The following is a 26,088-nucleotide window of genomic DNA, read 5'->3' on the forward strand; positions in this document are numbered from 1 at the left end:
AGATTCTTGGAAAACCAGATGTGTCGTGTTTCAATGAAGTTGTAGCATTGGTTCGAGGGGAAGAGAGCAAAAGAGGACTGATGTTAGAGCCTACAAGTGTTGATAGTTCAACAATGGTATCTCAGGGAGGAGAGCATTCAACTCCCACAATCGACAAGGCATTTCTTGCTGAAAGTGGAAAAACTGGGCAATCCAAACAGCAAAACAGAGACAATCTATGGTGTACCTATTGCAAGAAAGCTCGTCACACACGGGAAAGATGCTGGAAACTTCATGGTAAACCTCCTAGCCGAGAGTGGGGGCACAAAGGAGAGCAATCCGGAAATAATGGTCAGGCGCATGTTACATATGCACAACAACCTGAAGCCACTAATAAAGAGGTTGCTAGCCTTAATCAGGAGGACATAGAACGTATAAAAACTCTTTTGAGCAACCTTAACAAAAAACTAGGTACATGTTCTTTGGCATATTCAGGTGAGTTTCCACTTTCTATTGGATTAAATGTCTTTAGTAATTCTCTTTCAAGCCCCTGGATCATAGATTCAGGTGCAACTGACCACATGACACACTCACCAAATCTTTTCACCACATATTCTCCCTGTCCAAGTAGTAGGAAGATAGCTACTGCTGATGGCTCGTTAACTACTGTGGCTGGAACTGGAAATATTGAGCTCAACTCATCCCTCACCTTGAAAAATGTCCTACATGTTCCTAGACTATCTACAAATCTCGTTTCTATGAAGAAACTCACGCAAGATTTACATTGTAATGTAGTCTTTCACCATAGTCATTGTGTATTTTAGGACAAGGATTCGGGGAGGATGATTGGACATGCTAGAGAAAGGAATTTGACGAAATAGGAATTGAAGTGTTTTATTCTTGTGTGTATTAGTCAGAACTTTACAATCAATATATACACAGTTGCTATCTATGAAATAGGAAAGAAAATTATACCTAGAAGATTAGAATAAATGAGAAATCTACCTAGAATAGAAGATTACAATAAATAAGAAATCTACCTAGAATAGAAAATTGCAATAAATGAGTAATCTACCTAGAATAGAAAAACACAATAAGAAAAATACCTGTAATAGAATATTACAATCTGATCTACTTAGATTAAAGATACTAATAAAATATTATGATATGATTCTAAGATTTTCCACACTCCCCCTCAAGTTGGTGAATAGGCATTCTCCATTCCCAGCTTGGATATGCATTTTTGAAAGGCTGAAAGCTGCTCAATCCTTTAGTAAGTACATCAGGAAGTTGACTATGTGTAGACACATACGGCGTACAAATCAGTCCGCTATCCAGCTTCTCTTTGATGAAGTGTCTGTCAATCTCAATGTGCTTGGTTCGGTTATGTTGAACAGGGTTATGTGCTATACTAATTGCTGATTTATTGTCACAGTAGAGTCTCATTGGTCCACCCCATTCAACCTTTAGGTCTTCTAAGATAATCGTCAACCAAAGTAATTCATATATTCCTTGACCCATTGCACGAAATTCGGCTTCTGCACTTGACCGGGCCACAACATTCTGCTTCTTGCTCCTCCATGTCACAAGATTGCCACCAAGAAAGGTGCAATATCCTGTGGTTGACCTTCTATCTACTGCTGACCCTGCATAATCAGCATCAATGTATGCTTCTAGTATCATTCATTTCTTCCTTCTAAATAAAAGGCCTCTCCCTGGCGTCCCTTTTAAATATTGTAGCACACGGTGAGCTGCATGCAAGTGAATTTCCTTTGGACTGTGCATGAATTGGCTGATTACACTAACTGCATATGTTATGTCGGGCCTTGTGTGAGACAAGTAGATTAGTCTTCCTACTAGTCTTTGATACATCTCTTGGTCCACAACAACATCTTCTTCTACATTCCCAAGTTTACTGTTGGGATCTATTGGAGTGCTTGCTGGTTTACACGCGGCCATTCCTGTTTCTTTAAGGAGATCAGTGATATACTTTTGTTGAGAGATGAAAATGCCTTGTTGAGAGTGAGCAACTTCAATGCCAAGGAAGTATTTTAATCTTCCTAAAGCCTTGATCTCAAATTCCTTAGCCAAGCATTGAGTTAAATTTTGTTTCTCTTTTTCGTCATTTCCTGTCACTATTATGTCATCAACATACACAAGTAGTGCCGTGACTCCCCTTGATGATGAGTGCTTGATGAACAATGTATGGTCTCCTTGACTTTGCTTGTAACCCATACTAATCATGACTTTAGTAAATTTGCCAAACCACGCCCGCGGTGATTGTTTGAGTCTATATAAGGCCTTTTTTAACTTGCATACAATATTAGCAGCTAAATCATTCTCATAACCCGGTGGAACCTCCATGTAAATTTCTTCCTTTAGTTCACCATGCAAGAATGCATTTTTAACATCAACTACCAAACCATAATTTCCCCCCAAGAAAATAAAATTTTTTTTTTTTTTTTAAATTTATGTGGGGCCCCCCCCCTCCCCCCCCCCTCCCTCCCCCCCCCCCCCCCCTCCCCCCCCCCCCCCCCCCCCCCCCCCCCCCCCCCCCCCCCCCCCCCCCCCTCCCCCCCTCCCCCCCCCCCCACCCCCCCCCCCCCCCCCCCCCAAGGCTGATGGGGAAAGTTCCAACCATAATTTGCAAGTCCAACCATAATTTCCTTGAGAACACCTTTCCTTTGCCAAATCTCACATGCTCAATATCAGAAATAGGCTCTTTCATTTCAAAGTTTGACATATGTTCATGTTGTTCACAGTTTGACTCAGGTGACATAGTGAAGTATTTGGGAGTGAACTCTAAGTCAAGTAAGGAATTCCCATTCTTATCTTCCATTATTGAATGCTCCCCCTGAAGATGAGATGTGGAAAAATAAGACTTATGTTCATGAAAAGTGACATCAATGGAAACATAGAACCTATTTGAAGGAGGGTGATAGCACTTATAGCCCTTTTGAGCCAGGAGGAATATCCTATAAATAAACATTTGTGTGCTCTAAGATCTAATTTACCCCGATGTGGTCCATGAATATGAACAAATAAGACACCCAAAAATTCGAGGAACAAGGTTATTTGTTGTTTGTAGGTTTGGGTAGAACTGGGAAAGGACATCCATTGGACTCTTGAATCCTAAGACTCTCGAAGGCAGCCGATTTATGAGATGAGTTGCTGTGAGGACGGCTTCCCCCCAAAATGACTTAGGCACATTGTATTGGAATAGGGAGGCTCTAGTTACATCAAGAAGGTGGCCATTTTTCCGTTCAGCTACTCCGTTTTGTTGTGGGGTATCAACACACAATGACTCATGTATAATTCCCTCCCTTTGAAAGAATGGAGTTAGAATTTGATTGAAATAGTCTCTGGCATTATTAGATCTAAATCTTTTTATACTAACTCCAAATTGGTTTTTAACCATGGAATGGAAGTTGGGAAGAACACAACTAACGTTGGATTTGTTTTTGAGTAGAAAAATCCATGAGACACGAGTGCAATCATCAATGAATGACACGAACCACCTAGCCCCAGACACATTAGGAACTCTAGAAGGACCCCAAATATCACTATGAATGAGATAAAAGGGGATGGAACTTCTTTTCTTGCTTAAAGGAAGTGGTACACGCTTGTGTTTAGCAAGCTCACACACATCACAATGAAACTTATCAACATGTATGCCTTGAAACAAAGAAGGAAACAAAAGACTGATTACCCTAAAGGAAGGATGTCCAAGTCTATGATGGTAAAGCCAGATTTTTTTCTTTATTGGTTTGAGAAGGACTACCATTAGTAGCATGTGATTGGCTTGGTGCCTCAAGGTAGTAAAGTCCCCCTATTACTAACATTGATAGTCTCAATTAGTATTTGTTTATCCCTTTCCAATATTACCCCCACATCCTAAGTAGAAACACTATCCATGAACCATATCTTCCAAACTTCGTGAGTATTTATGGTTGGGAGAGGAAGAAGTTTCAAATGGTAGAGGGAGACGACAAAACAAGTTGAGCATAAGGATTTTTGTTCAAGCTTATTCTTGTCGTCTTGAAATATTAAACTTGCTTACATCAACACTTAACTGTGATTTCCTAATGGAAGGGGGTGTCTTTGATATATTTTCACCCTAGAGGGTTTTGATTGATAAATTGGATACTCAAGGGGGGTCATTAATTTTAGAGGATAACTTAGGGGGTGGTGCTGAAAGTTTCCCAATTATCTAATAGTACCCTAGGACATCTCATGGGATGGAGTTATTTGCATTCTTCATCATGTCAAGAAAGCTCTAGAAAAAGGATTTGTTTATTGGAACCATGGGCATAACAAAGTAGAGGGGTCCTTTTCAACCAAAAAACAAAAACAAATTAGAAGGGTCCTTTGATGCTGATTGGGCTGAATCTCTAGTGAATAGATTCAAGTAGTAGGTACTGTAGATTTGTAGGGGGAATCTCATTTCCAAGAAGAGAAGAAGAGTAGAGTGTCGTTGTTCATTCCAGTATCAAATCAGAATATAGAGAACAACACAGCTAACTTGCGTATTCATTGTGGGTACAACAACTTCTACATTAGGCTTCAAAATTCTACCCCTTATGCAACTATGGTATCATAATCAGGTCGCAATTCATATTGCTTTTAATACTGTATTCCATGAGAAGATAAAGCATCATGAGATAGATTTTCACTTTGTCAAAGAAAAGACACAGATTGGATCAGTTGTTCTGAGCACCATCAGAATTGGTGAACAACTTGTAGATGTCTTCTCCCTTGAGGAGTGTCAGAGTCCACTCCGAAGACCCCAAGAAAATCTTTGGATTACCACTTAGCTCTAATCCTGGTATTCCAGCCAAAGGAATCTTGGGATCTTTTTGGTACTTTATGTTTCCTATTGTTCATTCTTGATGTAAATACATTATTACAGCTGCGCTCTCTTCTCTTCGTCTTACAACCCCAATGCCTTCTTTGGGGATAGAGCACTTGTAATAGGGTATGCCATTAGATTAGATCATTCCTTTTAGTAGGAACTGTAGACATTGTTAAGATTTGTGCAAGTTTGGATGCAGCTGCAGACTAGATTGGATCGCTGCAATCTGAATTTTCCATTTTCCATTTTCCATTTTTATAATTCCTATATTTCAATTGTTTCTATTTTTGTAGTTGTTTCTATTTTCGTACTTTTTATTTTGGACAGAATATTCTGCATATTTGTTTCCTTTTTTAGTGGGCAGAATTACTCGTCCCACAAGTTTGTAATTGAGGAATTGAAGCATATAAAAAAAAAGCCTGTGATTCAGGGAAGTTAATCCAGAATCACAAGGTGCAGTTCTCCCCAGCTGTTTCTACTTCTTCTTCTTCAATCTTTCATCTGGTTTGATTCTCAGAGTGCGATTTCTAAAATGGAATCAAAGAATTAATCTGAGACCTGGGTTGCTATTTTCCTTGCAGTTTTGAGAGTCCTTTGTAGTATCTCTTCTTCTCTACCCGTAGCAGGTGTTGGTGCCTCTATTTTATCTGAATCAGACAATGACATAGAAGGAGAGTCAAGTCTCCAAAGTCTGATTCTGTACCTAATACATGCATGTGATTGCCTAACCTGGTTTCTTTCTTCGAGGCCTGTGCTATGTTTCTAGTCTCTCAATGGAACAATGCTACCAGAGTATTGCCCTACAACACATTAAGAGGAACTCGATGACTAGTTGAAGCTTTTCTGTGATCTGGATTTTCTTCTAGAAGCCCCTCCAACAAAGCTAGCAGAATACCTGTTTCTCCATTGAGATAGCTGATTGAAAACACCACCTCACCCACTAAAAAAAAAAAGAGATAGAGAAGAGTAGACTTCCGATATAACTTATGCTGCTCAACCATGGCCTTGATTTCCCTGCCCAGATCTACTTCAATCCTTGAGTAGATACCTATGCTTCAAACCCTTTTGTTTCCCCTTCCCCCCCCCTCTCCCTCTGATCTCTATTTGTTTGACCCCAATTTCAAGTCTCTCTGTTAGGGAATTTCATTAAATTTTCCATATTTTGAAGCAGAAAGCCTTTTTGTTTTTCTGTTTTCTTCATTGTCCCCCAAAATAGAGGACTTCTCTTTCTGAGAGTTTCCATTCAAGTTGTCGCAGAGATGAGGATCCTCTACAGGTTTTAACTGGAGAATCCATCTGAAGTGTAGAGAACCCCTTAGTTTTTGCTGGTTTACCGTTATTGATTTGAGTCTAGAGGGTTTCTTCTATTCCATCTGCTTATTCACATTGTTTGGAGGTTTATTTGCTACTATGCACAAGGAATTTATACGGCTGTGGCTCTTATAACATTGAGTTTATTTCAACACCTTTGATGCCTTTCAGCCTTTTAACTCTTCTATTTTTTTCTTGTTCGATTATATCCCTCACCTTTGCCCTTTATGTAAATTTCTTATTTAATCCCTTAGTTTGCAATACTACTCCCCTCTTTATCTCTAATGTACTCATGTCCATTACCTAATTATCATACCTAGAATACCCTCTGGCAGTAACTCCAAACCCTACTAGATATTTTCCCTTTTTTTTAATCATACAATCTGTTTCATTATTGCACTGCCACTGTCCTTATACATTGAATACTTGATGGGTACACAGTTTACCTGATTAAATATTTTGAACCAACTTTTCTTCAAGCTTGGTGTATGCATGCACCTTCTAATCTACCATGAGGAGAGTTTGGATATTATTTCTTTGGTTCAGACATTCTTGAAGAATGATGATTGTATCCGGGCACAATTTTTATCTGTCTTCCTTCATTCTGTGGGGATGATTGATTGAAGGTATAACTGGTTTTATTTACAGTCCTTTTGAGATTTGGTAATTAATTGCCATGTGTAATCCCACACTTGAAGGGGAGATTGGAGACGTTTTATATATCTACTCAGGATTTGTTAAAGAATATTATTGAAGAACTTTATCCTCCTAAGATGGTATTTTACAGCAAAACCTAACTACTTGGTTACCTTTATCTACTTACTTGGTGTGTAGTAACATATACTACCTTACCTACTTGGTCCATAGTAACTCATATTACCTTACCTACTTGGTCCCTAGTAACTCATACAGTCATTTACCTACCTACTTGGTTCATACTGACAAATATTGCCTTTCACTTACCCATACCTTTACATACTACTTTGCCTTCTTGTAAGAGGTTATGTGTGGACATTGGAGCAACAATTTGTATCTCTTAGCATGGAGATTCCTCCCTACTACTGGCATTATTTGGATAGTGCCTTTGATGTTGCTATACTTATGAATTTTTCCGATTGTTTTCACTATTAGATGGTTCATCAACATAAAGAATTGATATATATATATATATATATATTTTTATATATTATTTATTTTTTTCTTTTTTCCAAAATGATGTTGATTGCCTCTTGGGTGAAGTTCTCACAGTGTTTATCAGCGTCTGCTATTGCTATATGGTTCAAGACTAGTGTTGCCTTTCAAGTTTATTCTTATTTGTCCAAGCTAAAGCTTTCATTGTGTATACTGCAGCTTGAGGGAGAATGTTAAGACTTGTGCAAGATTGGATACAGCTGTAGACTAGATTGGATCGCCGCAATCTGGAGTTCCTTTATATACTTTCTATTTTTCAGTTGTTTCTGTTTTCATACTTTCTATTTCAGAAAAAATATTCTGCCATCTTTGTTTCCTATTTTTAATGACAAAATTACGTGTCCCACAAGTTTGTAATTGAGGAATTGAAGCACATAAATAAAGAGCCTGAGATTCTAGGAAGTTAATATAGAATCGCAAGGTGTAATTCTCCCCTGCTGGTTCTACTTCCTCTTCTTCTCCTCTTTCTTCTCCTCCTCCTTCTTCGTTGCTTTCTTCTTCAATCGCAACTGGTTAGATTCTCAAGAGTGTGATTTCTAACAACTGCAATATTTCCCACATGATTGTGCTCTGAATTGTTAATGCTAAGGCCCCTAATAGAGAGCTGAAAATACTTTACCTGGTTTTTGTTGTGTAAGGGATCTATTTAGTAATAGTGGCTGTTATTATTGTTCTTGACTAATTTTCGGGCCTCAAAAAATTGTAGGCAGCGTAATTGGAAGTACTACTTGATCAGGATTTTTTTAATTGTTATATAACAAAAAAGATGGGTGAATAATTCACTTAGTGGCACCATTAAAAGAGAAATCAAGTAAACTTCATGAGCTAGAAACCCAAAACATTATATGCCAAGTTAAATCCTACATGTGAAATACCTAGAAAAAATAAGCAGTCGGCCAAGTAGGAAGGAATTTTCAATCTTCCTTAAACTGGGATCTTTGGAATCTGCACAATTCAAAAAGCAATATTCACAACCCATTGAACATTGTACATCCATCCTCCCATATTCATTAAGTTAGGAATAGAAGTCTTTGTAAGATAAGAGAGCCTACCAGCAAAAAATGTTGGAACTGCAACAGGAGTACCCTCGATATGAGCCTTATAAAAAAGAGTATAAATATGGGGAATAAGACGGTAGCGTCTCATTAATGCAAGGCGGCAAACTTCTTCACACTAATGGATAGAACAAGGTTAGCATTGACTGTCACATGCTTTAAGGAACATCAACTTAGATAAACATCATTGACGAGGAAAGAATCATAAAAACAAAAATTCCCAATTCATAGAGATTATGCGAAACTACTAGTAATACTGGATCTGTGAAATGATTTATGCTAGTGTTAAAGAATATTCTCGAGATCCCTAGGGATCTTGAGCTGGTGCTAGCTGCCCTCGGACTGATCCTTCTAAAAAGTGTATGAATATGGGGAGTCAGATGGTAGTGTCTCATTAATGCAAGGGGGGAAATTCTTCACACTAACGGACAGAACTAAGCTAGAATTGACTGTCACATGCTTTACCAAACATCAACTAAGACAAACATCATCACAAGGAAAGAATAATAACCAAAAATCAATAGAGATCATGTGAAACTACTTAGGGGGACTATGATGGGATTTGAAAAAGGTTTCCCAGAGGAAGCAAGCTCATGAATTCATGCTTGGAAGTAACTTCAAGTTGTGAGTGTTTTCTAATTTATAAAATCCAGAGAAAGCAATATGTGATATTTCAAAGTTCATCTCTGCGTAAATTGAGAGCTAGAGTGCTAGAAAATAAATATTTCGACTAGTAAAATAAATTGATCAAAGAAACAACTTATTCCGAGGACCAAAGCGTGAGTGTCAAGAGTTAGTGGGTATTCGAGCCTACTCGTCGAATGTCTTACCATGCTTTTTCTCACCTTTGGATTTCTTCAATCCTCTTCCCTCTCCTTGATACTTTGTTGCTCAAAAAAAAAAAAAATTAATCCTTGTTACTTGTTCTTCAATTGGACATTTTCATACAGTGCTTTGATTAAACCCAGGTATGCTTGTTATTCATTCCAAAAAAAATTAATTTTAACAAAGAAATTAATCCTTGTCATTTGTTCTTCAATCAGGCATTTTGATTAAACCCTGGTATGCTTGTTATTCATTCCAAAAAAATTTAATTCAAGTTTTTAATCCTTGTTATTTGTGCTCAAATAGCCAACTAGTTTAGATGATACTGCAGCTTGATCAGATATGGTCTGGTTGAAACTTGCAAGAATCAATGTCCATCCAATTGCTTCAATGTGCTTATACCCTTCTGCCTAGAGGCCCCAGACTATCTGAAATGTAGGTATTCTCTATCTTTATTTCCTCTGTCTCATGCAGTTGCTTGAAGGATGCTGGATTTTGCTGAAAATCATGACGCACAGTTCCCATTGGCAATGCCAACTATTTTACTTGCAGCAGAAGACAAAACTTTAAACCTGCTGGTTATTACTAGATGAAGCTAAATGAAGAGATTGAGAGGTTAGAGAGCAGATCGTCTGAGAGAGAGAGATACCAAAGTAGCAAGGTTCCCTCTCAAGCTTGGATAGAACGTAAGGTGATCACTCCAGAGAATCATGATTTCACAAATCATGTGTGGGAAAAAAAAAAAAAAAAGAAAGAAAGAGGAATCAGGCTGATTGGTTAAAGAATCAGATCTTTAAAAACCCAAATGTTTTTTAATTGGAGAACCGTGATTCTGAATAAGTCATTCAATCTAAGAGACAGTGAGAGAGATGGGAAGAAAGAAAGTAGCATTTAAAACAAGTCAGAAAGTAAAAGCCAAAAACCACATAAACAAATGAGAGGAAAGAGGGTGGTGAGACTGCCAAAGAGAACAGCAGAATTGTTCACTTTGGCAGTCCCATTACATCTTTAAACGAGATCCAATAACATGGAAAACTGAAGTCTAGAAGTTCTCCAATTCCTAGATACAAATGAAGTCTATCTAGAAGTCTAATCAGGGAAATGTATAAAAGCAATAAACCAAATAACTAAGAGAGTTAGCCTACTAGACTGCCCATATACACATAAACATATGTAGCCTGACAGTAGTCAGAGTACACATGAGACGTTGAAACCCCATGAAAAAAGTTAATCATTTCAAGGGTTCAAACTATAGATGCTCAGCACACTTCAGGAAAGACATCCCAATGACCAAAATACAAAAAAGAGAGCATCGTCAAGCACATTGGAGCTACAAGATTCATACCAAAGACACTTCATTTGGCGAAAGGAATCAAGTTAAAAATGAAGGGTAGCCAATTCACATGACTTGGTAACAATAGAATCCCTTAGTAGGATTTTCCCTATTTGGTCCTTGGAGCTATGTTAAGTTCCCCAATTGAAAATTACACTAAATAACTTGCTTCTTTGACTTCCCTAAAATATAATTCTTACTTGAGATGTTGAAGATGAATAATTGTCAGGCCCTCACACCTCAAACAGCTGTGTAAATACCTAACACCCTTATTTTTAAAAAAATTTAAGCTGAGGGGTGGGATTCCTTAATTTCAATTTTTCTGGAAACCGTAAAACACAGTAATATAGGATATGCTTGCCCTAGAACCCAACAGTGACATATTCAGCTCTCAGTATTTTGTGCCTAAAATTCGATTTATAGTCTTTGTGATTGTAACATACCTCTTCACCAAAAGACCATGGTTCATGGTCAATGGTGCCCTTTTCAGAATGCCCACGACAAAAAGGAAACATTGCACCAATCCCCATCCACCGTCCAAAAAGCTTCGGTGTTGCATTTCCAGCAAAACCCCCAATGTCTGGTCCAGATAGTGGCTGACCACTGACGCCCTGAAACAAAATAAGAAACTCAAGAACAAAGATGAACAGCATAAATTCAAAAATGGAAGTATATGTTTTTATAGATACTAAAAGCCCTACTAAAAGCAGATAGAATTGCTAGAAAAAACAAATAACCCATTTGAGATTTTTTAATATATACAGTCCAAATTAAACATGTCATACGGTATAGTTACATTCTATCAAAAATATACTACTTAGGTGATGCACTAAATAATTCTTTTACACTATCAAATAGTCAAAGATACATGCAGTTTAATTCATACACATGTGGCAACCAGAAACTAAGTGACTGATGCATTATTTAAAGAGAAGGTGGGTTAGTTACACAAAATAACAACAACAAGCCTTGTCCCAACTAAATGGGGTCAGCTAGATGGATTTTTGCTTTCCAATCAGCTCTGTTTGAGGTCATGCTAGATACAAGGCTTTATCTATGCATATCCTTTCTCCCAAATTCTCTTAAGGTTATCTTAGGTCTGCCCCTGGCTCTTCTAATTCCTTGAATCTAGATTATATCACTTCTCTGGACAAGGGCATTTACATGCCTCCATTGAACGTGGTCATGCCACCTCAAATGACTTTCTCGTAGACTATTGTTAGAAAATAAACTTTAATGAACCAAAACAATGCAGCAACAGGAAGAAGAAAGGAGAAGAAGAGAGAAGAAGAATTGAGAGGAACCAAACAAGTCGACACTAGAATCACAGGTAATCTCTATATATATCTTTAACTTCACAACTTAAGAGACAAGGAACTTGTCCCTGAAAAAGGAACTAAGAAATACAACCTATGGACAAAAAATACTAGCATTCTAACACTTAAGATCTGTCTAAAATAGAAACTACAGAAATTAAAAGTTCTAGAATTAGTAACTAACAGAAAAATAGCAAGAGACTTAAAAAAACCCAAACCTTGTTCACCAAGGTTGCTACACCAAAATTAGAAAGTAATGCACATATCTAAAAGAGGAAAGATCCTCAAAAGAAGTTTGCACACCAAAGCATTGTGCCTCTCTGCGCATTTTTCAACACCTATCACTTATTAGAGCTACTCCTAGACCGACTCTAATATGATCATCCTTATCTCATCCTTCCTAGTTTTTCCATTCATCCATCTCAACATCCTCATTTCTGCTACACTAAGTTTATCTACATGATTCTTTTTAACAGCCCAACACTCTACACCATACATCATAGCTGGTCAAACAATGATCCTATAGAATTTTTGTTTAGGCTTTAAAGGAATACACCGATCCCACAAGATCCCGGACGCACCTCTCCAATCATCCACCCTATTTTAATTCTTTGGGAAACATCATCCTCTACATCACCTTTTCTATTTATGATTGAACCAAGGTACCTAAAATAATCACTCTGAGGAATCTCCTTATCATCAAGTTTCACCACCTCATTGTCTGCCCAATTATGACCAAAGTTACAAACTAGATATTTTATCTTTGTTCTACTTTGTTTAAAGTCTTTTGATTCCAAAGTTGCTCTTCATGATTCTAACTTGGTATTAATCCCTACTTGAGTCTCATCAATCAACACAACATCATCAACAAAAAATATACACCAAGGAACCTCATCTTGAATGTCTTTAGTTAATTCATCCATTATAAGTGCAAATAAATATGTGCTTAAAGTTGATCCTTGATGTAGCCCAACTGTAATTGGAAATTCATTACTCTGCTCCCTATTCTTACACTTGTCATTGAACCATTATACATATCCTTAACTATGTCCACATATTTACTTGCACAACTTATTTTCTCTAGCACTTGCCAAATTAACTCTCTAGGAACTCTATCATACGCTTTTCTAGGTTAATAAATTTTTCCTAAACTCTCTATACCTTTCCATAAGTCTCCTAATTAGATAAATAGCATCCCTTGTGGATCTTCCCAGCATAAACCCAAATTGGTTCTCCGTAATTGAGGTTAATTGTCTCAAACGGGTTTCAATTACTCTTTTCCATAATTTCTTAGTATAGCACTATAACTCATCAATTTAATGCCTTTATAGTTAGTAACTTAGTACAACTTTAAATATTTGCTTTATTTTATAAATTGGAACCATGAGGCTTCTTTCTCCATTCATCTAGCATACTCCCTGTGCTCATAATCTTATTGAAGTTAGTCAACCAAGCTAGCCCATGGGTTCCTAAGCTCTTCAATACTTCTATAAGGATTTCATGAGGACCTCGTGTCTTGTCAATTTTCATCCTCCTTAGTGCTTCTTTTACTTCGAACATTGAAATTCTCCATATATATGTTTGAAGATTGTGCCTTGGTGAATAGTGTAACGTCCAAAACACAGATGCCTGAAGTATTCTCGTTTAGTAGACTAGGGAAACATATTTCCCATCACTTCTAAATGTCTTCATCACATACTAGTACTTTACCATCTTCACTTTTAATACATTTAACATGGTCAAGATTCCTACTCTTTTTATTCCTCACTTTAGCTATCTTATTAAAAAAAAAAAAAATTCCCCTTCCTTCGTGCCCAACTTATTATATAACTCTTCATACTACTTCCCCTTTACTTTTCCAGCAATTTTTTTAGCTTCATTTATAGCCAATCTATACCTTTAAAGATCCCCAACATCCTTAGTCCTTTGTCATGTCTTAAAACTAGTTCTTATTCTTGATGGCTGCTTGAATCTCACTATCCCACCACCAAGTCTCTCTATAAGAATGGAGCTTTTCTTTTGAGTCGCCTATGACATCTTTTGCCACCTTCCTAATACATGTAGACATCTCATTCCACATCGCATTAATGTCCCCCTCAAAATCCCACTTTCCTTGTATAACTAATTCATTATTGGAGGATTTCAAACACTCTCCTTTAAAGTTCCACCATCTTATCCTAGGATAGTTAACCTTGCACCTTTTATAAGTTTTTGGAGTTAGGCACAAATCCAAGACCACCAGTCTATGTTGTGCGATTAAGCTTTCCACTGGTATCACTTTGCAATCCTTCCACAACAATCTATCAATCCTTTTAGTTCGGAAGAAATCTATTTGGCTTCTATAACGTCCATCCTCTCTCTTTTTGAAGTAAATATTTACCACAAATAGATCAAAAGCAACGGAAAAATCTAAAATTGAGATCCTTTCCTCATTCCTCTCTCCAAAACCATATCTTCCATGTACACTCTTATAGCCTGCTTGATCTTTCCCAAATTTGTCCATTTAGATCACCTCCTATGATAATCTTTTCTCTTTGACGAATTCCTTGCATTAATCCAAATATATTTTTCCAAAATTCTAACTTTACAATCTCATCCAATCCTACTTAAGGTGCATGTGCACTAATTATATTTACGATCTTTTTCTCCATTACAAGCTTGACAACAATAATCCTACCACCTACTTTTTTAACATCCACCACAACGTTTTTAAAATTTTTATCCACTATTATACTTACTCCATTTTTATAAGTTTTTGTTAAAAAAATACCATGAAATAGCGAATCGAAAAAGAAAAAAAAAAGGAAAACACACAAGATTTAAAGTGGTTCACACACCAATACGGTGTGCTACATCTGTGGGCGAAGAGGAAGAGCTTTTCACTATGGAGAATAAGTACAGAAAGAGATTTCACAACCAATCGCCAAGGATGACATTACAAGAACTCTTGCCCAAAAGCCTAACTAAAAATTCTGAATCTCTCAATGATGTGGTAAGCAAACATAAGATACTTTTATATAAACTACAAGCCCTTCACTTACACCACAAATCTCAAAAAATGGGTCACTCGAGTCGCTCACCAAAATATGTTGGTGTGGATCCACCTTCCGAAACAGGTACAAGGATTCGAGTTACAATATAACAGTTTTATCCCCCACATGCCAAAGTTTAAAGTCATCCAACTCTTTAGTGTTTTTACCCTTCCATCTAATCTCTTGGATGAAAGCTATATTAATCCTTCTTTTCCTCATAACATCTATCAATTCTAAGCTTTTACCTGTTAAAGATCCTATGTTTCAAGATGCCAATCTAATCCTACGTTTCTGGACTAGCTTCTTTACCCGCACTTTTCAATGGCGCAGAAATCCTTACCGACTTATAACCCCATCTAGGAGCTGATGTGACACGTCACTTACTGGGGACGCCCTAGCTAACCCTTGCCCACTTATCACTATACCAGGCCATGGCGTAGCATGTCGCTTCTTTTGTCGGGAATGCCTTAGCATAGTGGTTATCATGTAAGATCAATCAATAAAAAAGGTTTGGCTAGATTTTTTCCAATGCTGGCTACCGATCTGACACACCAACCCTCCTCCTTTACCAGGCTTGGGACTGGCAGCAAACATTGGCAAAGTTGGTTTAGTTAAATATATTTAAAATTATTGCCTTTTTATTTTTTATAATATCACCCCTTCCCTCTATAGAAGACTTCTTACAAATAGAGATCTTCATGACATGCTAGGTTGCAAAGTGCATTTAGGTTGTACCATTTAGTTGCCTTCCATGTATGTTTGCGTATTAAAATCAGCGTGTACGTAATAACATGATTAAGTTGCTAGCTTATTCACCTTATGCTAATAATACTTGTGATTATAATTTTCTGTTGATGAATGCAACAAGAGATGAACAAGAAGAATCAAGAGCAATGATGAGATGAAAGAAACGCAATATGATTGACATGAGATGCTGTGTATTTATCCCTTCAGTTTCTAATTTCTATAATACTAGGCTTTCTGATGTGAACCATGGAACGTGGGTTTAATAATGGATGCAAACCCCAAATTTATGGTTCAATGTCAAGATCTTAATCAAGTGAACCAGCAGCAAACTGGGGTCTGAATAACCTGCGGTTATGGTGTAGGGCTGATCAAGGGTTGTTAGGGCTTTGGAATAGAGCTACTAAGATTCAGGTATGACTTAGAGTTTAGGGTTTAATAAAATTCAAATCTGAACCCTTGCTGTAGTTTAGATTTCAGAACAGAATTTTCAGTCTAGGGCTAGGGAAGAAACTAGGCTTTATGTTTTTTAGGGTTGCAAGGGCCTAGGGTGATTTAGGGTTGATAGAAAAGAAGAATAGGGTTCAGCCAGGCTGTAATAAGGCTAGTAAAATTAAAAAGTTCAATCTGATTTGACAAAATTTAAATTCCAGATCAATTCCCAAAGCTCTTGGATTTGCATAATTAAGGTTTCCTAAATTCAAAGGTTTCTAGGGGATGGTCTAGGGTTAGGACCAAGGAACTTTTTTAATATCGCTGAAATTCGGTGATTTCGCCCCCGGCGAACCGAAACCCTGGGGCCGAAACGATATCGGAGGGATATCGCCGATATCTCGCCGATTTCTCGCCGGAATGGTGATTTTTACGATTTATCGCCAAATTTCGTTATGAGATCAAAATTAAACACAATCCCAAATCAAGGCCAAACCAAATCCGCATAAACCTTTCTTATTTATGGGGAAAACTTTGCTTTCTGGGTATTCTATTTGACCTTACTGGGTTGGTTTCCTCCCACTTCTATGATAGCCCTTTTGTTTGAAGTAGAAGCAGAAGCAGATCAGCAACCATGGCAGCACACGAAGAGGAAGAAGAAGACCCCAAGGAGTATTCATAAATCAGATTTGCATCTTCTGGATGGAGAAGCTCAGAAAGACGAAGAACAAGGGAAGTAAAAAGAAACTTTGCAAGTTGCGATTCTGCGTGACTGCGTTCAAGAGTGTAAGGAGAAATAAGAAGAAATGAAAGAATGAAAGAATGAAAGAATGAGTGGGTTCCTCGAATAACTAGCTTTTAGAATAAGAATAAAAAATAAAAAGCACTACGTTGGGTTTTTCTAACCACACACGTGGTTGTGTGGTAAATCAATTGAGGATGACGTGTTGTTTACTCTTCTCCTTTTTCAAAAACCATCTAATTTTTATACGTATGCATGGTGCAAAGCAATTAATGCACTTTATCTCAATTTTCCTTTTTGTATATTCAAACGAAATGAGTGGCAAAAGTCGGCGAAATCTCGCCGAGATTTTGCCGATTTGCCGGTTTTGGCAACCGGCAAAACGCTACTTCTCGGCGAAATATTCTTCCTTGGTTAGGACAACATGTCAAGTGTCAAGGTTGGTGAGAGGGAGAGAGATCCTAGAGGGAAAAGGTTTTGGATGAGTGTCCTGAGGAGAAATAGGTATTTTAGGTTGCTGTGGAGAAGATCAAGTTAGGTTCTACTAGAGTTTTGGGATAAATGAGGGGTGTAATTTAGGTTCAACGTTAGGCAAGGGAAGGGAGTTTGGGTCCTAATAGGGGTGCATATTGGACAGGAGGTTTGGGAAATCTAAGGGTTAGGATTTAGGAAAGCTCTCTTTTAGAAGCTAGAGAAGCTTTAATTATAGCCTAACATGAAAGAACTTGCATTAGGACTCAAATTTTGAAGGAAAATCTAATTAGAACTCTATTTGGACCACAGACTCTCACTCCAAACAAGGACTCCATCATAACTGATCATAGAATGATCCAAATTACAAAATAAGAGTAGATCTAGACTCCTTGCAACAAGTGGAATGTAACTAAGGGAATCCCTCTCTAATTGGGACTCCCAACCTAACTGGGACCCTTCAAGGCTTCGACAACTTGACCAAAGCAACACCAAATTCAAAAACAGAAGTAGATTTGGAATCCTACTCACTCACTGGATCCAGATAAAAATCCTGCTCTAATTAGGACTCCTAACTAGACTAGGACTGTTTCATAACTTGAGAAAGACCATCTCAAACAGAAAAATAAATATAGACATGGACTCCTCCTGACAAAATTCTGATTTGGGATAGATCAAATTGGGCTGGATTAGGGGCACCCAAAATGACCAGAATGCTCCTATACTGGCCAAAATCCCCTGGGTTGCTGGCAAGGCTGCAGGACTGGTAGCCTCCCTGGGCCTTCCTTGGGTGGTCCTGAATCTGGTTCACACCACTTTCCCTCTATAGATGACTTCTTCTAAATAGCATTGAGATCTTCATGACATGATAGGATGCAACTTATGTTTAGGTTGTATCATTTAGTTTCTTTTTCCATATGTTTGTGCATTAATATTAATATGTAGAAATAACATGATTATGTCCTGCTTTCTTACTTTATGCCAATGAACTTGTGATTATGATAATGTGATGAGAGACCAATGAGACGAATGGTGAGAAATGAGACATGATTGAGAAGAGATCATGAGAAGTTATCCTTTGATTCAAGATGGTGAAGGTGAAGCTCCACCGCAAACCCCAGCCTGGAACGGTTGGATAATAGGCAAGTCCTAAATGCGTTTAAGTCCTCCATGCATGTAGGTCTCATCTAGGTCTTCTTGGATGCAGGAGTTTGGTGTGAATCAGAGGCCAGAGCAAGGAGCTAGGACTGTACAAACTACTTAAATACCAAACCACTTCAACCAGTATATGTATATGTATGATTGCATTAGAAAAAATATAGAGCAGGTGTGTTCAAATGAGTTCACCTCCATATCCCATACATGAGGTATGTGCATGAAAGTGCCAGTGAAGTTTCAAGATTGCATATGTGGCTCTAGCGTGAGCGTAGACATCCCTGTCTCAAGCAGCTAGCACTTGCATGCAGAATTGCATAAAAGCATGTAGGTGTGGAAGCTGATTAGAGACAATTGCACACCTGTACTATTAGCCAGTTGTGCATTGAAATTCTAGTGGAGATTCAGGAGATGTCTCCAACAAGGAATCAAGGATCATGCAAATTAACCTAAAGAGGGTGAATAGGTTAAATAAGAATGATCATCCTCCAACAAGGATCATGTAAATTAACCTAAGGAGGGTGAATAGGTTAAATAAGAATGATCATCTCTTTAGAACTTCTTCCAGTTAATAGGTAATTACTCAACAGAAGCAGGCAATTAAGTAAATGCAGCATGGAATAAAGAATGAAATGGACACAATGATTTCTGTAGTGGATCAACTTTCCCAAGTCCATATTGACTCCTTTCAACCATGAGAGAATTTCACAAATGAATCAATTTGGTAACAGGTGGGAATACAGCCACCTTTAATAATAAGAACTTTGTTCGAAGGGTAACGTCGGAAGAATAGAGCAAGGAGGATCTCAACTACTCTGATTTGAGGATCCAAGTTTCCATTTCTGTTAATTCCTTTTCTTTTTCTTTTTCTTTTTCTCCTTCCATTGCTAGATGTAGTCATTGGACTTGCCTATAAATAAAGATATCGGTTGGAGGAGGCACACATGACGAGTGAGGCCTCCTAGCCTTTTCTCTCATTTCCATCTTCCTCTCGCCATTCTGTTCCCTCTCATTTCTCTCTAATCTACAAACTTAATTCAGGATACGACAACCCTCCGACTCTTAGCCAGGGTTAAGACGACCACACTCTTTATTCTCAAGCAAGAGGACCTACACTGTTGATTCATGAGTCATGACAAGAGAACCTCTGTCCTGAGAAATAGGCAAAAGGGCCTTCATTTTGATTATCAAGCAACGGGACCTACATCTTGAAATACATGCAAGAGGAACCAAACAAATTACAAAGTTCGAGATACGATGACTATCAAGGGTGTGAAATTTTACCCTTGAGTATGTGAAGATGCAAATGAATGATTAATGAAGCACATGGACCAGGTTTGATCTCCTATAGTCTTTGATTCACTATCAGCCTTTGAGGAGGGTAGTCACAAAGCGTAAATTTCTTGTGAAAACACATACTCAATAGCACTTGATAACAGTTTGGTCAAGCTCACCTCTTGAAGAATTATTACAGAGTTTACTGATCTCAATAATGGGATAATTGACCATGCTAAACCCCCAAAAAAAATTGTAGGATAACACCCCAAAAAAGAATCACTTCTGTAGAATCATATGAGTCCCCTAAACCGAACATATATTATGTTCAACAACATCTAACATGCATCTATAGGTATTCTACCAAAAAATTAGATTTTGGGGACAAAGACACATACCATTCTTGTTTGGGCCTCCTAACACCATTTAATCCACCTTCCAATAGCAAATAGGAGCTTGAATGTTGACGAAATGATGAGATTTCAAAAAAATCCAACTAGATGAGTCAAAACCAGGGAGAGGAAGTCGAAACTGAGACAGGTTCTGTGAAACCAGTGGGATCTCGCCAGGAGTGACTTTAAGTCACTTAAAATTGAGTTTTGACCAACTGAAACCGAGATATCCTCTTTACTTTCCCTTGAAGTTTTGCCTCAATTCAGCCAGAAACTGAGATTCCAGCGAAATATCGGCTGGTTTCAACCAAAATTTGTACCATGATTAGAACCAAATTTCTATTTTCCTAGGGCTTGATATATTTTTGGGAATATCTAGAGAAGTTTTCTGTTAGCTTACAGCCAAAAAACAAGGTCCGTTTTCAGTTGGTTTCTTTTCCTTGATTGGACCATTTTGATGACTTAAGGCATGAATGGCATTCATTGAATAAGATCACTTTTCTGTGAAGCATTACAAGGTTTTAACAAACTAACTATCATTTATTTGCTAAAGCATGCAGGTCTAACATGTAACATCCCATATGAGAGTCAAAAGAAAAGAAAAAGGAGCAAAATATACAGGATCTTCCTAAACAACTGGTTTCATATGTTAAATGGTGGATCCGCTTACCAACTGAAGTACCATAGAGATGCTCATATGAAGGTGCTCCCAAGTCGAAAGGTTGTCACCAGTCCATGTTGCAGCATACCTTTGGCTACCTAAAAATCCAGCTCTGGTAAGAACAAAAGGACGTTTATTCTTATCAGCCAACTCCATCCCATCCTTAGTTGACTTTGCCATAAGCATACCATAAACCTGGAAAGGACAATTGATATAAAAGATTATGATTTCAAGTTTTCAACAGTATACTAAGTATTGACTGCAATCTAATAACATTGACAAGTATGCAAGTCAGAAAGCAAACAGTATCCCATATTGACGAAAGTATGACGACACTCAAAGCTAGAACTTTTCAATTATTTTATGGGTTTGACATTTTAATTTGTTGAAAATGATGGTTGCAAATACAAAAATATTCTGAATAGTTTTGGGAGAGATCCAATATTAGAAATACTCAGTAAGAGTCCCTTTCCACATGGTAGTTCTTACCATTTCAGTTTCCAAATTTCTAATACGAAATTTAGATAGATAAGGGTCAAAGTATGTCCATATTTTAGTAGGATTTTTAAATGTTCAAGTATAAGGAGAATTGACCCAACACATCCCAGCCACAGCCTATATGTATGTCTAAAATAGTGCACTTTCACAGAAATACTCATTTTGCTATTCTAACTTTAGTGCTTTAACCTAAATCAGTCTCAGATGGGGGGAGCGGGGAGAGGGGGTGGCAAATGAAAGCATTTAATGATCCTTCTTTGCTTAACACCTAGTGCTTCTGTGAATATTATGTATCCATAATCAGTGATGGATGAGTTGTTGTTAATCAGCAACACGACCATTAAGGGTTTATTTTGACTCCTCTACATGTTTCACAGTCATTCTTCTTAAATTTCCAATTTCTAAATTTAAGTTCGTACTTTATAGCTGAAATTGTATCTATGCGTAGAATTGATCAACTTGAAACTGATTTCTGTAGGGATGATGTGTATTCCCATTGGCAGGCGTGTTCCTGTCCTAGTCTTTACTAACATGGGATAATTTTATATTTGTTTTGCTTGTACCTTAATAATAAGACGACTTGCCCATGGTACCGTCCTACCAAGCTGTAAGTTTTATTTCCTTGTCTTCATTGATCTCTTCTTTTACCACTTTCTGTCCTGTCCTTCTCTTTCTGCTCCTCTATTAACTGTATTCTGACCGATCACTGCTAAAGGTATCAAAGCATCTATAACATTTTATTTTCATTATTTTTTAAAACTTGGGATGGGGGTTAAGGGCAATTATATTGCACAGGCACATGGACTACAAAGAGGCAAAGAGCCCATCATTTTTTTTCCTCAGGGGTGGCAATGGGGTTTTGTGGGAGAACAAAATAGGGGAATCCTACTCAATGACAGCAAGCTGTTAATATATTTCCTACGGGTGCATAACCATGGTGTGCCATGGAGATACACTCAGGTCACCTACTCAATTATATGTGGCTTCCCTTCAACCCATGTTGTTTGAGTCTTAAGTGGGTCGCCATATGCTTCTTGTGTTTTCATATTTTGGTTATTTACTTCCTATTGAGTTGTAACAGTTCAGTAAACTTGTACTTAAACTAGGTGGATCTATTTTATTTAATGCCTGCACGAGGGGGCAAGTGTACATCCTGCGCATCTCTCTCACCTCCTCCTCTAAATCTTCATCTCTCCCAATGATAGTTTCTGATTCGCTAAGACTCACATGTTATCAGAGAAACAGGCAACCAGTAGCAACCCAGAGACAACATCAAGTGAATGCTACTCTGAGTCTTCCTCAGAACCTCTCATATTTAATTACTGAAACAGTTTGCTGCCTTTCTACTACTTGTGTTTAATCAGAATTAGAATGATATGAAGAAATAAGTCTTCACAGTCTGATATATGCCTAGTACATGCCTATGGTACCTAATTTGAGGTAGATAGTCTCCACAATTTTGAGTTTTCAAATTATATGTCTTCTACCCATCAGATGATGCTGAAATTTTTAAGCTGTTTCATCCTCCAGAAGAGGAGCTGGATCCCAGTTTGGTTGATTTCTGGTGGCGTGATCCTACTCTCTGAGATCTTATCTTCTGCTGGTAGTAGTCTGTTTTTGAGAGATTTTGTGTACTACAGGCCTCCAGAGTCCAGATTACATCTATTGATTCCTTTTTATCCACTCTCTTGGGATATGATTTTCCTATATTGCCAGAAGCAGTACGGCATATTATTTGCATGGTTACTGCTTCCATGACCCTGTTTTGGGTAATTTTTGCTGCTGCATTTTCCTAGTTGACCTGTTTTCTTTCATTTGCAGTTTGCAGTGGCTGAATCAAACCCTCCCACTGATACGGTACAGGTTCAGACACTACAGAGTTAAGTCCAGTGTGTATCTAACTACCTTCTATAAGCTCAGGCTATTGAGCCCTACAATCATGCCAAAGGAAAATTAAATACATCAAATAGGACCCTCTGATGTAACCAGGCCCAGCCCACATGAAATCCATCGAGATTTGGATCATAAACGAGGCCCCATTGGCACACCAACAGGCTGGCCAAATTATGACCAGTGGTATTTTGGTTATTTTACCCCTTCTTTTGGAGGCTTGGAGCCCTAGTAGGGCTAGTTAGGTGCAAACTACTCTCAGGGGTCCATGTCTACTTTTATTGTTGAGTCTGGTTTTATTTTGGTCCAGTTAATGAAAATTCCAAGTCTGGGTCATAGTCTCAATAGAGAGGGATTCCCTTAGTTAGAACCCACTCCTTCCAAGGATTGTAGATCTACATTTATCTTATAATTTGGATCATTCCTTGATGAGTTATGATAAGAGTCCTTGTTGGAGTGAGAGTCCATGTCTAAGTCAGATCCTCAGCTGGAATCCAATTTCCAGGTAGGATTCCTTCTGGAAGTTGGTTGTTTATTTTTGCAAGTTACTTTTGATTAAGGATCTATTTGTTTATTCAAGTTATTGAGTTGTCAAGGGAATCCCAATCCAAATTGGATTCTCTAAGTTGGATTCAAGTTGGTTTTCTTTTTTCAAAGCCCTAGTTTAATTTTCCTTCAATGTAAGGCTATAAAGAGAGCCACCTCCTCATGTAAAAATCATATTATAATGAATAAACAAACCTGCATTGAAGAAAAACTTAGAGTCGTGGGAAAGAGCCCCATGACCTGGGTTTAAGAGTTCTAATTTTCTTCAATTCCAGAATTTCTTCACTCACCTGCTGCAGCAATTGAAGAACCTCTAAACAGTGATCCTCTTTAAACAACTCTTCAAGCCATCAACCAAGCAAGTGCCATCCCCTTCTGTTGGATTCTATTAGGAGTTAAATTAGAGTTTGTATAGGAGTTAAATCAGAGTTTGTATTCATGTAAAATTTTATTCCTTGTAATAGTCTACTTTCCACTTAATTAAAAATAGAGGGCTTGAGATCATTGATCAATAAGCCATTCTACTACAATCGTTTCTTTCAACATGGCATCAAAGCCTAAGTTTGATTAGGATCTTCTTCTATTTGTTTTTCTTTCTTCAAACCCATAAACCCACAGCAGATTATCTTTTTTCTCCAAAACCCTTCGCAGTTTTTTCTTGTTCCCTAATTTCTGCAACCATCGTAGAAATCAATTCTTCAAACCATAATTATGCAACCATCGTTTGGCAGAAATTTTTTTCCCTTTTCAAACCCATCGCACCGCTGCACTATCGTTTCAGTTCCACCTTGAAGACCAGAGAAGAAAAGAAAAAAAAGGAAAGAAGAAGAGAAGAAGAACCACACTTCCTGCTGCTTCTCGCGACAAGAATTCCTGTTGCTGCGATTCTTCAATTCCTGCTGCTGCTGCTTCTTGAGATAAGAATCGCAGATTAGAATCAGTTACTGCTCCTTCTGCAACTTCCGCTGCCGCTGCCGCTGCTCCTGCTATTGCTGCTTCTACTACCGGAGCTTCTACAACTTCCGCTGAAAGAAACTCTTGAAGAGTGAAGACTACTGCTGTATTTATGTTTTCTGTTTCGATCAGCCCAACCAAAATAAAAAGAAAAACAGAAAACGTAAATACGATGTTTCAAAGATATCTCTCTAACTCTGGCATAATACATCAGACTAGTTGCGTTGATACGGTTGCCCAAAATGGGGTTGCCGAAAGGAAGAATCGGCATCTCTTAGAGATAACCTATTCCATTATGATTGCTATGAATGTACCTGACCAATACTGGAGTGATGCTATACTCACTGCTACTTACCTTATGAATAGGATGCCCAGTAGAATACTTGTTTTCAAATGTCCTAATGAGATTCTTCAGGGAGTCTCTTCTTTTGTTATTCCCCCAAAGGTTTTTGGATGTGTGTGTTATGCCAGAATCACAGCCCACCAGAGTAAGCTGGCTCCCCGCAGCCTATGCTGCATAGTTTTGAGGTATTCTACCACTCAGAAAGGGTACAAATGTTATCATCCTCCTTCCAAGAAACCATTGTATCCATGGATATAATTTTTTATGAGTTTTACCCTTACTATACACCTCTCCCGAGGGAGAGTCCTAGAGGAGAGGTGTTCTTTCCGACTCTAGATCTTCCTATCACACGCCAACACAACTTAAGAGTCCCAGAAGAGCTTCCTGACCAGGGGGAAACTTCAGCCAGTATAACTGAGAACTCTAATCCTCCACCTTCGATTTCTGAACCATGTGAAGAACCTAGCCAGGGGGAGACCACTCCTGTAAGACACACTATTGAGGTCTTTCAAAACCAGATTGACTAGAATAAGGAGGTAAAGACTTATCAGAGGAAGAAATACAATCGGCTAAAGCAGGTGGAGAAATGTGATACATTACCACTTCAATCTCCTGCTCCGAGAATCAAATTATACTGTTCCCCTTAAGGTATCTTCTTCTAATCTTCCTATTGTTGTTAGAAAAGAGGTCAGATCTTGTACTCAACATCCCATAGCTAAATATGTTTCTTATAACTCTTTGTCTGACTCCTACCGTGTTTTTATATCCTCTCCGGCATCTGTATTTGTTCCTAAAAGTTGGCAAGAAGCCTATGCTGATAAGAGATGGAAGGCAACTATGGTAAAGGAAATGCAGGCAATGAAAAAAATGACACTTGGGAGCTGGTTACACTTCCTCCAGGAAAAAAACCAGTGGGCTGCAAATGGGTATTTGTGGTTAAACAAAATATGGATGGATCAGTCAACAAGTTGAAAGCTAGACTAGTTGCAAAGGGATTTACCCAGACTTATGGGATTGATTATCAGGAGACCTTTGCCCATGTTGCAAAACTAAACACTGTGAGAGTTCTGTTGTCGGTAGTTGTGAACAAA

General features: G+C 38.0%; 1 protein-coding gene across 2 annotated transcripts in view; it reads right to left on the reverse strand.

Annotated features, from left to right (window-relative positions):
• Positions 1-26,088, reverse strand: part of HGL1 (heteroglycan glucosidase 1) — a 103,817-nt gene that overhangs the window by 28,915 nt on the left and 48,814 nt on the right. For both annotated transcript variants that reach the window (XM_089139392.1, XM_089139391.1), the window contains exons 11-14: positions 20,776-20,961; positions 10,990-11,157; positions 8,386-8,506; positions 8,209-8,278 (exon numbers count right to left, since the gene is read on the reverse strand). In XM_089139392.1, coding sequence (XP_088995518.1) covers positions 8,209-8,278; positions 8,386-8,506; positions 10,990-11,157; positions 20,776-20,961 — 545 coding nt within the window. The remainder of the gene's footprint in view (positions 1-8,208; positions 8,279-8,385; positions 8,507-10,989; positions 11,158-20,775; positions 20,962-26,088) is intronic.

Source organism: Hakea prostrata, chromosome 11 (assembly GCF_041222555.1).
Source record: "Hakea prostrata isolate BN-2017 chromosome 11, UWA_Hpros_2, whole genome shotgun sequence".
NCBI classification, from domain to species: domain Eukaryota; kingdom Viridiplantae; phylum Streptophyta; class Magnoliopsida; order Proteales; family Proteaceae; genus Hakea; species Hakea prostrata.